The 15,010-nt window shown below is 34.0% G+C and overlaps 1 protein-coding gene across 1 annotated transcript in view; it reads left to right on the top strand.

The window, feature by feature from the left end:
- The window catches only part of PPAT (phosphoribosyl pyrophosphate amidotransferase), a 41,556-nt gene extending 26,822 nt beyond the window's left edge, over positions 1-14,734 (top strand). The window contains exons 2-11 of the mRNA XM_023505994.2: positions 1,211-1,280; positions 2,564-2,770; positions 5,693-5,805; positions 5,972-6,117; positions 6,572-6,644; positions 7,425-7,576; positions 7,853-7,980; positions 9,511-9,732; positions 10,356-10,476; positions 13,451-14,734. Coding sequence (XP_023361762.1) covers positions 1,211-1,280; positions 2,564-2,770; positions 5,693-5,805; positions 5,972-6,117; positions 6,572-6,644; positions 7,425-7,576; positions 7,853-7,980; positions 9,511-9,732; positions 10,356-10,476; positions 13,451-13,647 — 1,429 coding nt within the window. The 3' untranslated portion in view covers positions 13,648-14,734. The remainder of the gene's footprint in view (positions 1-1,210; positions 1,281-2,563; positions 2,771-5,692; positions 5,806-5,971; positions 6,118-6,571; positions 6,645-7,424; positions 7,577-7,852; positions 7,981-9,510; positions 9,733-10,355; positions 10,477-13,450) is intronic.
- The last annotated feature ends 276 nt before the right edge of the window (positions 14,735-15,010 follow it).

Here is a 15,010-nt window from a genome sequence, read left to right as displayed (position 1 = left end):
AGAAAGGGCAGCTGGTAATTTTTGACATATTAATTGTAGCTATGAGAGCAATTGTTAAGATAGTTGGTTGGAAATATTCAATTAAAAAGCTATTTAACAAAAGAAGCTGAGTAATTTATGGATATTTTGAAAATAAACTTGGATCTGAATGCTGCCAATCAAACGATTTTTCAATAGACTCTTCTGTCAGACTGGATTAGTCAAAAGAGTCAAGTTGGTTTTATATGGAAACACAATCTTATTCTATTGTCATTTTTAGATTTCAGTTAAATAATTTGTTAGGATCCTACTGTGTGCATGGTACTTTGTAAACTCTTGTGCTAGGGAATAGGAAGATGAATAACCAGATTTAGGCTGTCAAGGAGATTATAGAAGGGCTTTGTAAGCCTAATAGGGTCAAAGGAGAGTTCTAGAGAAGGTGTCCCAGGAAAATGGGTGATACACTTGTCTTTAGTTTCAAATGAAAAGAAGATTTTATTTTTTTTATTTATTTATTTTTGTTGTTGTTGTTTTAATTATACTTTTTATTTGAAAACAAGATTTTAAAAGATATACATGCTATACAAAATAGGCTTGGGGTCAGTCCCTACAAATCTAAATAGGGCACAAGTTGCAGATTGAGACTAGGGAACAGCTTGTTTTGATTTCTTTAGGGGTTCTTGTTCTGGATTATGTGAGTGAACTTGTTTAAAATAACTGCTTTTCCATTCCAATTTTTTCATCTTTTACAAAAAACAAAACATATTTCCTTATAAATCATTTTGAAAGAAATCAGAACAAAAGGGAAAAAAATCACAAGAGGAAAAAAAAAGTTCTCTCTCTGGAAGCAGATAGTGTTTTCCATCCAAAGTTTATTGGGATTGCTTTGGATCACTGTCATAATTGATCATCACACATTCTTGCTGTTATTGTGTACAATGTATTCCTTTTTCTGCTTGTTTGGCTCAGCGTCGGTTCATGCAAATCTTTCTAGGCTTTTTAAAATCAGCTTGTTTTTTAATAGAAAAATAATCAGTGGTGCATAAACAGTGCCTTAAAAAATGATCACTGACCATTTCTGAGCAGGGTGGCAAAATGCTGTAATATTTTTATATAGTTAATATAGTGTGATTTTGTGTGTGTGTGTGTATATAAATTATGTACACATATACATATCATTTTCAACTAGTAGGCAGTTTGAACAGTTATGGATACTTTTTTCTGTTCACAGGGGTCAGGAGAGTGCTGGAATTGTGACAAGTGATGGATATGGTTTAATGCCAACAATTCGAACCCACAAGGTAATATCGTGCTCTCTCATTTTCATATTTCCAGGTTGCCATTAAAAAAATCATAATTTTATTAAAGATAAAACAAAATATTTAATTGAGCTTGCAATAAGAAGTGATGGAATTTTAAAGTTAAGTGTCTTTATTTTTTCATGTGCTAATATTCATAAAAGCAGGGAATGCTCAGTTATTTTGGAAAATAGTGGCATTCTTCAATTTTAAATGTTGCTGTGTAGCATCTTTCTGTGAGTGGGTAAACCTTTAAGAAACTAATATTGATGAAGAATTTTCCTTTTGGTTAATCAGACTGAATGTGAGGCTGAGAGTCTAAATATTTACTATATTGCCCCCATAGAGTCTTGTTTTGCCATATTGTTTTGGCCATCCTATTTTCTCCATTTTAGAGGAGGGAAAGAAATCCTACCCATATCAAGTAAGAGTTTTGATTTTTTTATTTCTAATTGGCTTATCTGGAAATACAAATTAATAAATAGTGTGAAAAGCAATATCTTTCCTGATACTGTTTATGGGGAAATTTATTTTTACTGATACCAAGTTTCGATTCTTTCTGTGGATGGAATTATTTGACAGGTGGTCCTAATGGCATGGATGGAGATAGAAGATGTTAGTGGTATTGCCTAGCTTAACTTCCTCAGCCCAGGAAACCTTAGTGACTGACCTGAGATCCCACTAACAGTGAACAACAGCCAAAGTTCTGACCCTTTTCGCCACTGTAGCTGCTTCCTAAAGAACCTGCTTTTGCCTCTCTAGTATACAAGGGCTTGGAGTTGACCGTGGACAGGGAAAATTAATATAATTTTTATTTATAACATATCCCTGGGATGATGTTTGCTATAAGCAGAATATGTGGCTTTTACTCAAACCAAGAGTTTATTCCTCCAACCTCCTCCCCTCCCCCATGACTTTCAAATAAAGTTTGCCCTTTTCATTTATTTTCATTTATTCATTTATTTTCATTTATTTGCATATATTTTTTGACAATACTCACTTTCTTGTTTTATTCCACTGTTATTTTAAAAAATAACTTTGACAGTATATCTAATAAATAGAAATGAAGAATAAGTGATTTCCCAAGTTAACATTAAGATTTAACATAGTTCAGTACTTTTCCTTTTGTTTAACTGAAGTCAAAAAGTGATTTTGTTCCTAGCACAGTCCTATGGAATATTACTATAAATTAGTGATACTTAAATGTCTATTGGAATGAATTAAATAACTGACCATCTTAGCAGTCTGTTTTCTTTGAGTTAATCAATTTACATTTATTTTATAAGGGAATGGGTCTTGTAAATCACGTATTTACTGAAGATAATTTGAAGAAGCTATATGTCTCAAACCTTGGAATTGGTCACACAAGGTATGCCACAACCGGGAACTGTGAATTAGAGAATTGTCAGCCCTTTGTTGTTGAAACTCTCCATGGGAAGATTGCAGTGGCACATAATGGAGAATTAATAAACTCTGTTCGTCTGAGGAAAAAGGTGAGAGTTCTAAGGACTTTATAACTAAGTTGTTAAAGTATGTGGTTTTAATGACCATCTTTCCTTAGAGTATAATAGATAATTTGATAAAGATTAGTTTTATGTGGATTATGTAAGTAGAGTGGAATTTTCTAAAATATGAAGGACTCTTCAGATATCCCCTTTTCTCTTTCCCTCTGTTATTTCCATATTTAGAGCATGTAAAACAAAAAATTAAATGTCAAGAAATTGAAGTCTTAGTCTTGCTGTTAAAACATTAAGTCTTAGAAGAGGGATAAAGAGAAAGATGATTTGTTGTGTTCTCTTGTCCTTATTACTGAATCTTGAAGATTTCCTAAGATTTAGTTTCTCAACACTCCTGACATCTGCTCGGTGCAAATTCATTGTTATAACTTGAATAATTACCTCTATAAAGATGGCACCCAGATTTGTATCATTACTTTAAACTTTTCATCAAGTTTCAGGAAGGAGATCTTCAGTAATTGCTAGAGAGGTGGATCCCTTTGTCCAAACTGAGATCTCAGATAACATTTTTCAAAGTCACACTAACCCCATGAAAACAAAAACAAATCTCAACTTCCCTTTTCAGTTGACTTATTCTTTCCCTTTATCATCTAGGCTCATAGTCTTGATTTACCTTTGATGCCTTGTGCTAAATCCTTTTACTTTAGCCAGATTAGTATCATATCTTTATGGACCCTTGAATAAACTGATTATTTCTAATTCCCCCTTTATTCATGTTTTTTCATACAATTGAAAATGATTCTATTCTGTTCATTTTAATCCTGCCAACTGCACTTGTCCACACCCTTTATTTCCAAGATTTATTTATTTCATCCCATTATATTCAAAGCAATTTTTAAATATTTATTTTTAAGATTTTTTTGAGTTGTAAGTTCCCTCCATTATTACCACCCAATATTAAAAAAATCACATGTGAAGTTATAAAAAAAATTTTCCATTTAAGTCAAGTTGTGAAAGAAAACATAAATCTCCCACCCTAAAGAAAATAAAAACTTTCAAGAAAAATTGTTTAAAAATTGTGTTCAGACTTATCAGTTCCTTCTCATACTGTGGATAGGATTTTTCATCATAAGTTCTTCAGAGTAGTCTTGGATGAATGAAATACATTCATGATACATTCAGGATGAAATAGAATACATTTACAGCTGGTCATCCCAGAACATTACTACTATTTTGGATACAATACATTTCACTTTGTTCATGGAGGACTTTCTAGGACTTTTTTTTTCCCCCATGAGAGCCTCCTGATTATCATTTCCCAGAGAACAGTAATATTCCATCAGAGAAACTTGTTTGAAAACTTTTTTAAAGTTACTATTTTCAACAGTATTTCCCCCCCATTCTCTCCTTTCACTCTATTCCTCCTCAAAAGTATATGGCTACTGAACACTCCCTCAATATATGCTCTCTTTTATCACCCTTTCACCGCCCTTCCCCCCCCCCCCCCCCCAATCCCATTCCCCACCTAGTTTTCTGCAGGGTAAGATAGATTTCTATATCCCTATTGAGTGTATATGTTATTTCCTCTTTCAGTTAGTTCTAATGAGAGTAAGAATCACTCACTCTTCCTCTCTTCCCCCTCTCCTCTTCCACTGTAAAAGCTTTTTCTTGCCTCTTTTTATGGCAGATAATTCCTCCTTTCCCTCTTTTTCCCAATACCTTCCTCTTTCACCCCTTAATTTCATTATTTCAAAAGAAAGATTATCCCTTCATATTCAACTCACAACTGTGTTCTCTCTCTATATATATTCCTTCTAACTGCCGTTATAGTGAGAATGTTCTAATGAGTTCCTCCTATATCTTTTAAAAACTTTTTGGTAGTTTGAGCAGTCAGCAACCAGAAGCATTTCTCTATACAAAGAATAAGTGTTGTATAAGAAATTCTGACTTTATAAATTACATGGCTTGCTTTGGCCAGTGGAAAGGGAACTAAGAGGTCAGAGGGCGGGGTCAGATTTTGGCCTTAGGTGGGTCACTTCTCCCCAGACCTCTGTTTCCTACATTGTTTAAAAAAAAAAAAAGTGGGTTGGATTAGGCTGCATTTTTAAAGTCCCTTCTAGCTCTCTGTAAGTAATTCATCAGTAAAATGGCAGCAAAATGTCTTCTTGGTTTGTATGCCCTTCTCTTCCGCATTTAAAATTCAGTTTTGTCTGTTCCCAATTTTTTTCTTCATGTTTCTCACTACCCACTAGTGTCAGTACTCCTAGAAGCATTCCCCTCTAGAAATCTCTACATGGCCCATGGCTGAGTGCAGGTCCTGGGATCATTGGGTCTCTCCAGTCTTGGATGTCTCCCAGATGTGGGATGGTGTGCCTCATTCTTGTCAAAAACCTTGGGGTTTACATCTTGGATCTCAGCATTCTGGAGTTCTTTCCCCTCATGTCATTGTTATCATTTTGCCCATTTTACATGCATGGGTTTGTATGGGCTGTCCCATGTAGCCTCTCATTTGCCATCTCTCCCCGGTGCAGTAATGCTCCATCACCTTTATGTTTGGCTAGTCGTGCCCTTAGTGTGGCTAGCCTTCCAGTCCCATTGGTTCCACATCCCCCTGGAAGTCTTCTCTAACTAATTGAACTTTTGTGAATGTTGCCAAAACATTGCGGAATAAGTAGTACAGTATTTGGGTACTTCTGTCCTATTGAAATATTTCATTCTTCTGCATTAGTCTCTTGAATTAACTGTTTTTAAAGATAGGGCACTCTCCAAGGTGCCAGCTGCTCAATAAATGTTTGTCAATTAAATAATTCTTTGGAACCTGCAGCTAAATCTGGATGAAGTGTTGCTGTTCCTAAATATTTTGTGATGTTGCATTGATATCATAAAGACCAGTAGGCCTTAAAAGTTTATATAATTGTCAATTTCCCCTTCCCTTTTTTTTTATTTTTGTTTAAATAGCTTTTGCGCCATGGAGTTGGGCTGTCGACAGGTTCTGACAGTGAGATGATCACCCAGTTGCTGGCATATACACCTCCACATGAAAAGGATGACAGCCCTGACTGGGTGGCAAGGTAATAGTGGAAGGAAAATGGGTCAGCAGGCCTAAAAAACATAGGTTTGAGACATGTCTGTCCTAGAGATCTGTTTCTGTCTGCAGATATGTTGATATCTACATATTCAATAGTTATAAACTTATACATGTTGGCATATATATAACTCATATTTATGTCATTTCAGAATTAAGAATTTAATGAAGGAAGCCCCTACATCATATTCCTTACTTATTATGCACAGAGATGCTATTTATGCAGTAAGAGATCCTTATGGAAATCGCCCCCTGTGTATTGGACGTCTTATTCCTGTCTCTGATATAAATGGAAGAGGTAAAGTTCAATGGAAAAAGAGAAAGAAGACTCAAACTTGCTTTGTTAATTTATCAAGGGATGGGTTTGATGATAGTTTCTACCCCTGTGACCTCCTGGGAATATTCTATGGATTTATTCCTTCTATTTACTCTGCTGCTTCAGATTAAGAAATGGAAAACTGAATCTTCAGCTGATATATAGCATTTTTCCAGTTCTGAAATATCATTTGATTATTTCCTTTTTTCTCTTATTAAATGTTGATTGATTCTAGCAAATCATAATATTAGAAGAGAATGCAAGGTTATAAGAGAGCATTTAATTTTTCATCTGTGCTAAACCCAATAAGAATCTGTGCAGACCTTGGTAATGGAAGTGAAAATTCTATACCTTGTGTGGTTGTTCATTAATTAGCCAGCCTTAGTTGTAATTTTGTTATACTTAAACAGGTTTTTTTTTTTTTTATCCTTAATAGGAAGAAATAATTCTGCAACTGAAGGATGGGTGGTATCATCTGAATCCTGCAGTTTTTTATCTATTGGTGCAGTGTAAGTTTTGTATCTTAATACATTATTAATACATATTTTCATTGATAGTTGAATTGCTAATGAGAACTTTAGGGATCATACTTCAACACCTGGAAGGGCCTTAAAAATCTTATGATTCAAACCCATGATTTTACAGGTAAGGAAAGAGAGGCCCAGAGAGGGATAAGGAATTCACAAGGCCACAGAGATGTAATAAGGGGAAGAAGTAGGTTTTGAATACAAACCTTTTTTTCTTTATCCAAATTCAGTGCACTCTTCATTGCTGCTTCTGGTCAAATATCTGTGATTTTAATGATGGAGGAATATTTGCAGGAGAATATTTAATGCAGAAAACAGTTTCTTTTAAACATAGACCTTCAGATATTTTGAGAAATGTCTCATAACAAATTTAAGAATACTTGCAAATGATTATTTGGAAGAACCTTCCCTTTGGAAGACCATTTAAATAATTATCTTTAGTCTTTGCATTACCATTGTTTCCTTTTGACTTAGTCAATCAACAAGTATTTCTTAAATTGGGAATGTAGGTCAGACACTGTGGGAGCCCCAGGAATTACAAGTACAAAGACCCCTGCTCTCATTGAGCTTACGTTCTAATGGAGGAATTCTACACAGCATAAATACAAAAAAACAATCCTAATGTTTTTACATGCAAAGTAATTTAATATAGGTATACTTGTACTTTGGGTATTACTCATGATCCTATTCTTCTGTGGTAAATTTTTAGAGAGGTGAATATTGAGTTTTAGAATTTTGTTGTGTGTTTTCCTTCCCCCTAAGGTATTATCGTGAAGTTTTGCCAGGAGAAATTGTGAAAATATCCAGACATAATGTTCAGACTCTTGATACTGTACCAAGGTTTGGAGGAGATCCAGTGGCTTTCTGTATCTTTGAATATGTTTATTTTGCAAGACCGGATAGTATATTTGAAGGTAAGAAACATTGTGCTTTCATTATTTATTTAGCTTACATAGCTATTTTATTAAAAGTCCACTCACTTTTAGCAGAAATTGTCCAAATCATTAGCTAAGTTTCTTATCTTATTGTTCTGTCTCTTATCTTATCTTATTATTCTGTCTCTCTATGGATCTCTCTCATTCTTAATCTTGGGTTTATTACCTGCCAGAAGGTATTAATATTAAATTAATATTAATATTAAATAACACAAAGTATTAGTGGTCAAAATAATTCTCTTTTAAAAAAACTAGGTCAGATGGTATACACAGTTAGACACCGATGTGGTCAGCAACTGGCCATTGAAGCCCCTGTGGATGCAGACTTGGTTAGCACTGTTCCTGAATCAGCCACACCAGCAGCTCTTGGTTATGCAGGAAAGGTATTTTTTTCTTAACTTTTTATCCAATTGGTGATTCTAATAGTAATTACATTAAAAAACTTAGTGATGTCTTATTTTAGGGATAGGATTATAGGAAGATTTATGAGTGTAGGACCCATCACTCATTGTCTTCTTTAAGAGATTCTGAAATGTTTTTCAGTTGAGAAGAGTAGTCTAAACTTGTCAAATGTAGTGTAAATTGCCATATTTTAGAGAGATACTTCTTCAAATGCTATATTTTTAATAAAATAAAAGATTTCTTCTATACCTATAACTAATGTTACATGTCATTAATTTTTATGTTAGTATTCCAGTGGGTATACCTTTATCTTTTTGATTCTAATGATTTGGATAAAGGTATAGATGGCATGCTTTCTAAATTTGCCAAGGGCGCAAATCTGGGAGTGATAACACTAGCACATTGGATGCCAGAAGCAGGAATCAAAAGGATTGACAGGTTAGAATATTGTGCTGAATATAATAAGGTGATCAAATCTTTACTGGGGTATAAAAATCAGCTCCATAAGTACAAGATGGAGGAAGAACAGTTAAAAAGAAATTGTGAAAATTTATTTGGCGGTTTTAGTGGATTTGAACTCTTAACATGTTAAGGGTTATAAGTGTGCTGTAGCAGCCAGAAGAGTGAATGTGGTGTTCACCTGCATTGGGAGAGGTGTACTTGCTAGGATTTGGGAAGTTGATGGTCCTGCACTGAACCCTGAACAGACCTCATTTGGAGTATTAGGTTATTAAGTTATGGGCACTATGGTTTGCTGAAGAGTGTCTCCAGATGCATTATCAAGCATGATGAGTAGTATTGAGTCCATGCTCTGTCAGAATCAGGTGAAGGAACTGTAAATATTTGACCTAGAGAAGACAAGACTCAGGGTGGGTATAAGTATGTGAAGGGTTGTCACGTTAAAGAGAGATGAGATTTGTTGTTTAGTTCCAGAGTTGGGGAATGGAGAAGAGAAAAGAACAAACAAACTGGGGGCCCGGACCTGTGCTAAGGGTTTTCCAGACATCTCATTTGATTCTCAAAACAGCCTGGGAAGGAGCTGCCATAGTCATCTACCTATCACAGAGAGACAGATGAAGTGTCTGGCCAGAGATCACCCAACTAGTATCTGAAGCCATATTTGAACTTGGCTCTTCCTGACTCCTGGCCCAGAACTGTTACCTTTTAGGCCACCTAGTTAGTTACCTAGATGACACAACCAGGACTAATTGATGCAAGCTGAGAAGAGGCTGCCTTAGACAGACCTTCAGTAAATTTGTCAAGTCTCTACCCTTCTTATTTATCCAAAGAACCATCATGGTAATCAACCCCTTCTTCCCTTTATCTAGTTTATAAAATTTTGGGGGGTATGCCTCATATTTTAAACTATATATTCCAAAACAGCAAAAAATAATCTCTTTGCTTATTAAAAAAATGTTTTCTCTTTTTATGTTGAAGCTCTGTTAGCATGTAAATTTTATATTTTAATATTATCTGTGTATCTAGTCCATTTTTTTTTTTTCTTTTTACAGTGTGGTCTTCCATATGTAGAAGTACTTTGTAAAAATCGATATGTAGGAAGAACCTTCATTCAACCAAATATGAGATTAAGACAGCTTGGTGTGGCAAAAAAATTTGGAGTCCTTTCTGATAATTTTAAAGGCAAACGGATTGTCCTGATAGATGATTCCATCGTAAGAGGCAATACCATTTCACCCATTATTAAGTTGCTCAAAGAATCTGGAGCAAAAGAGGTAAGAAAATTTGTTGACAGGGTGCATAGAGAAGTTAATATATAATAATAATATATAACATAATACATAAAGAAATTTAAATTATTTGATTTTTGGAAAAGATCATTGTAGACTTTGAAGAAAAAAGATACTATGAAGATCAGGATAGATGGCCCATAGAAAAGTCTTTAAAAGTAACTTTGATAATTTCATAAAAGATGGGGGGAGGATCTCTAGAAAGAACCATTAGTTCTTGACAGGACAACAAATGATAAATTTTTTTGAGAATTTCCTTTATTAAAAATAATGACAATTTTCCATAAAAATAGAACCAGAGGAAAAACATAAAGATGTTTTTGTTAAAGCCTTGCAAATGGGAAATTTTGAAGGATCCTTGGGGTGAGCGAAGTGATCCTATAGCTTGTTACACGTTGTTAATTTTTATATAAGTATTCCAGTGGGGATACCTTAAAAGTTCTCTTTTTCATTCTGTGGTGTTAAATATTTTAATTAATGATTTGGATAAAGGTGTAGATAGCATGCTTCCTAAATTTGCAAAGGGCACATATTTGGGAGTGGTAATATTCAATAATCAATATCTCAGTAACCAGAATTTTACATTCTTTAAATATTTCCTTTTCAAGGTTCATATTCGAGTAGCTTCACCACCAATAAGATTCCCATGCTACATGGGAATAAATATTCCAACAAAAGAAGAGCTTATTGCCAATAGGCCTGAATTTGATGATCTTGCAAAATATATAGGTGGGTGATTAATTCAAATTTTATCTTTAATTTAATTTAATTGCCATTTTAAAATTTAATTAAATTACTATTAATAAAAGTATGAGCTTGCATTTATATAAAACCTCATGGTTAATTTTTTTTTTTTTGCTATGGCAGTTGGGGTTAAGTGACTTGCCCAGGGTCATACAGCTAGGAAGTATTAAGTGTCTGAGGTCACATTTGAACTCAGGTCCTCCTGATTTCAGTGCAATATCCATTGCACTATCTAGCTGCCCCCATGGTTAAGAAATTTTCACAGATCTTTGATTTCTTTAAATTCTAACAGACTTTTAAATATTGCTAATATTAGCCTCAATATGCATTTGGTAACCCTGAAATTCAGAAAAGTTGGTCCTTGTTTAAGGTTACATTACTAATTAAAATGAAGCTGGAAATTTATTTAAGGTTCTCTTTCTACTGTAAACATTGTAATTTAAAGACCACAAAGCTATAACAAGCACTTTTCCTGAAGAAAGTTGTTCATTATTTGTCTAAATCAGTAGTTTAAATTACTCAGATTTTTATAAATGTTTCTGGAAATTCCATTGGTTTCTACAAAAAATATATTAAGCAAAAACAGAATCATTATGACCTCAATACTTAAATGATAATAACAACTGTTTAACAGTTGTACCATTTGTGCAAACATGTTAAATATTGTTAGTACTGATGTTGATTCATAGTGGTACCTTTCCGCATGAAGTGGTTAGTTTTTCTGTTTTTTCCTTTAATCAAGTTGATTTTTGCTATTGCCTTGTCAGAGATAATTACTGTTCCTCATCAAGTTTAATGGAAGCATAATAGATTTTACTTTGGTCTTTTAACTCTGAATTTTATATTTTTATATTTCTTGTAAATAACATTGTTGGATACTGCTTTCTAGTCTATTTCCCTCCCTCTGTACATATTCCTCTCTTTGCTCCCTACTCCTCTATTTATAGAAGGTTGTGAGAGAGGAGTGTGCTTGGCACCACGATTGTGTTCTCAAAGTGCTCATCTTATGCATTACCAGATCCCTGTCATAGGTTTTATCTTTCACATCCTTCTTCATTATCCATCCTTCAAACCTAATTTTGCCTCTACTCCTTCTTTAAATCTATCCTCTTTCTTATTCTCTTTCTCCCCATTCCCTTAAATCTCACTTTTAATTTCTGTCTCCTTCTACACCAGACTTCATATGTGTGTTGGATCTTCCTTTCACTAATTCAGATGAAAGCAGAATTCATTTTCCTCCCCCAACTCTCTTCCTATTCTTTTATTCTCCCAGGTTAGACACAAACTCAGTCCCTTCCTTTGCCTCCTCCATCCTATGCATTAGTGGTGAAATCTTATTTCTGTCCCTACATCAGCAGAAGCATCCAAACCTTTCTTTCCTTCTCATAGCTAAGTCACTTCTTATCTGGACAACTAACTGTCCTCCAAGAGCCTAATTCTTTCCACATTCCACTTTTCAAATGGCTGATGTATGATATGTACTCTGCATTTGTAAAAATTATCTCCCACCATTATTTGTAAATCTTCACACTGTCAGATACTAGTATTTCTTAATCTGTTTTTCCTAACTGTTACTGTGATTGTTTCCTATTTTTCTTGATTACTTATAGACATCCTGTTTATGGTTACATAATTTTTGTTGACTCAGCTATTTGGATGCCCTGTGCTTATCATCCATTCTCAATATATGGGGAAAAGAATTAGCGCTTTGAATATTTTCAGAATTACATTATCATATTAACAACCTAGTTTAGTATTACAAATTATATTACAAGTCTTGAGTATTTTTAGTGGAATATATCCATCTTGGTAGCACTTGATCTTGCTGTTTAATGTGAAATGTGGTTCTCAGATGATTGAGCATTTTCACATTGTCAGCTTTGATAGGATTTCCTTATTTTTGTACTAGTTCTACACTTATCAAGTCCTGTAGTTATTGATGTTACTCTGAATTGAGTGGGATTTGATATGCTAGTTTACTTGATTTGTTATCCTAATCTTAGCAGGTCAGTGATTCATAAGTGGTGTGTTGCCTGTGTAGAGGCTGGAGTTTGAGGTCTGTGCAGGATGACAGGTACACTAAAGTCAGGTACACTAAATTACTATAGAGCATAATTTAATTTCAGAAAAGTTCCTTAATTGGCTCACTCAGTGACTCCTGTTACTTTCTCCCTTGACACTCCCTGTTCTCTCTCTCCTCTCCTCCCCTCCCCCTCTTCTGCCCTCCCCTCCTTCTCCCCCCATGAAAGAAATCTCCTCTCATGGGCTATTTTCCCTAGAGACTGAAACAGACCTTTTTCATAATTATGTAATTTGTCAGGATGTCATATTAATGTAAAATACAAGTATACAGCTGTCTAGTTAGCGGGTTGGGATAGTGTTTTGCCGTTGGGGAAAAAAAAATATTTGTGTAATTTGTGCCTACCACAACTGGAGATAAAGAGTGATCTTCACTCCTGATCACTTTTTTCTCTTTCTCTGCTCTCCTTTGCTCAAAAGGTGCTCTAAAGGAAATCATCTAAGAGGAAGTACAAATGTTTACCCTTGTATACCCTTGTATTTTTTACAAGCCTTCATAATTTGACTCATGTTTATTTGTAGCCTTATTTAAATTCTTTTTACATTGTTTTGGCCAATCAGTAGCTTTCCTACAAACTCAGCATTCACCAAGCCATTTCTCTGGAATATACTACCATCTCAATTGCCAAGCTATTTGTGTTAGTCTCTTAAAGGTGTTTATATTTATTCTAAATGAAACCAAATCTCTTCTCTTTGACATTAGGAAAGCTATTGCCCAATAATATCTAGATTTAGAACATTTGTGGAAAAAGTTTTTTTTTTTAAATTATAAAAGAAGTCTTATTTTTTTTCAAGGCACTTGAGAGCCAAAGAGTTGATTTTTATCCTGCTTTACAATTTTCTTTTTAAATAATCAGTGATCTTTTTCTCTTTTCCCTAGGGGCTAATAGTGTTGTATATCTATCTGTGGAAGGTTTAATATCATCTGTGCAAGAAGGGATGAAATTGAAGAAGCAGAAAATAGAGAAGCAAGAAAATATAATTCAAGAAAATGGAAATGGTCTGAAATACTTTGAGAAGCATGGGCATTGTACAGCATGTCTCACTGGAGACTATCCTGTAAAATTAGAATGGTGAATGTGTCATTGAGTGGTGGTTGGAAAAAGGGGGAAAAAAAGGTATGATATAAAATTGAACTTAAAAAATCAAAAGTTGTGAATCAAAAGTTATGCCTTATGTGTTCCTAAAAGTAGTTTTTAACACCTCAAATCCTGCAACATGGTTTTGTTTGCCTTTGTAATCTTGTTTATTTGTTTTTTTTAATAAGATGTGAAAACCAAAGTGTTTTAATATCTTGAATATCCTAGATTTAATATACTCATGTAATATTATCTAGGAATGTTGGGTATTGCTTTCAGCTTTATCAAATAGTTCAGCAAAAGCTCTTAGGGCACTGTTAGTGGGATTTTACAAATTTTGTTTGAAGCTATCAAACAAATATAGGACAAAATTTCAAGTTTGTGCTACAAGGGGATTTCAGTTACCATACTTGCCAAAAAAATTCTCATAGGATTTTACTATTTTTATTTAATGAAATAAATTGCCTCATTTTATTTCTGAATGCTTTCATAATTTTTTTTCATAAATCAGTGTCTTAGCATAGCAGAATGGGAGAGGAGGCCTTTCTTATTTGCTACATTGGTATATGTACTATCTATACCAGTTTCACTATTACAAGGCAGGTGAGTTGACAAGGTGTTCATAACTTCAAGAATATCTCAGAAAAGAGTAGAATGAAGAGTCCATGGGGATTTGTTGTATACAGTACAGATATGTTGTATGGAAACTGTAGTAGTTCAAAGTATTTGTTGATTCATATCCCCAAATTTTTCTATCACTGAAAAATAAAACTATCTAGACCAGGGAATTCATGGAGTTAAAAACAATTTTTAAAAAAATAACTGTCTTTCACTTGTAATTTGTTTCATTATTAAACTTATGTATTTTATTTTATTTTTAAATGCTTGCGGTCTCAAGGGGCTTGGGGGAGGAAAGGAAACAATTTGAGACTCAAATTTTTAAAAAATGTTTAAAAAAATTGTTTACTGTGATTGAGAATAAAAATTAAATGTTAAAAAAAGTAATTTGAGAAGAGGTTCTTAGACGTCATGAGACTGCCCGTGGAATAATAAAGAATCCATGGACCTAGGATAAAAACTAGGAACCATTGTAGTTTGTTGTGTTTTATTTTGCAACTTGGGTTTCTTGGATGAAACTGAACTATTTCATTGTTTACTGTATCCCTGCTGGTAATGTCACAAAAATGAACGTAAGGGCATGTCTCCTGGACCTATACGGAAGAGGAGCAGAGTAATTGAAAATAATTTTGACTCATATTTATATACTCATATTTATAGTAGTGGTTTGAACCCGTTTTCTGAACTGCGTCTGAGGTGCTCCAGGAAAAACCTCTTGAAATATTAAGTAAAATAATGAATTC

The sequence above is a fragment of the Sarcophilus harrisii genome, chromosome 6 (assembly GCF_902635505.1).
Source record: "Sarcophilus harrisii chromosome 6, mSarHar1.11, whole genome shotgun sequence".
Lineage (NCBI taxonomy): Eukaryota > Metazoa > Chordata > Mammalia > Dasyuromorphia > Dasyuridae > Sarcophilus > Sarcophilus harrisii.
Note: the sequence above shows the minus strand (reverse complement) of the source record. Positions and strands in the feature narration are given on the sequence as shown.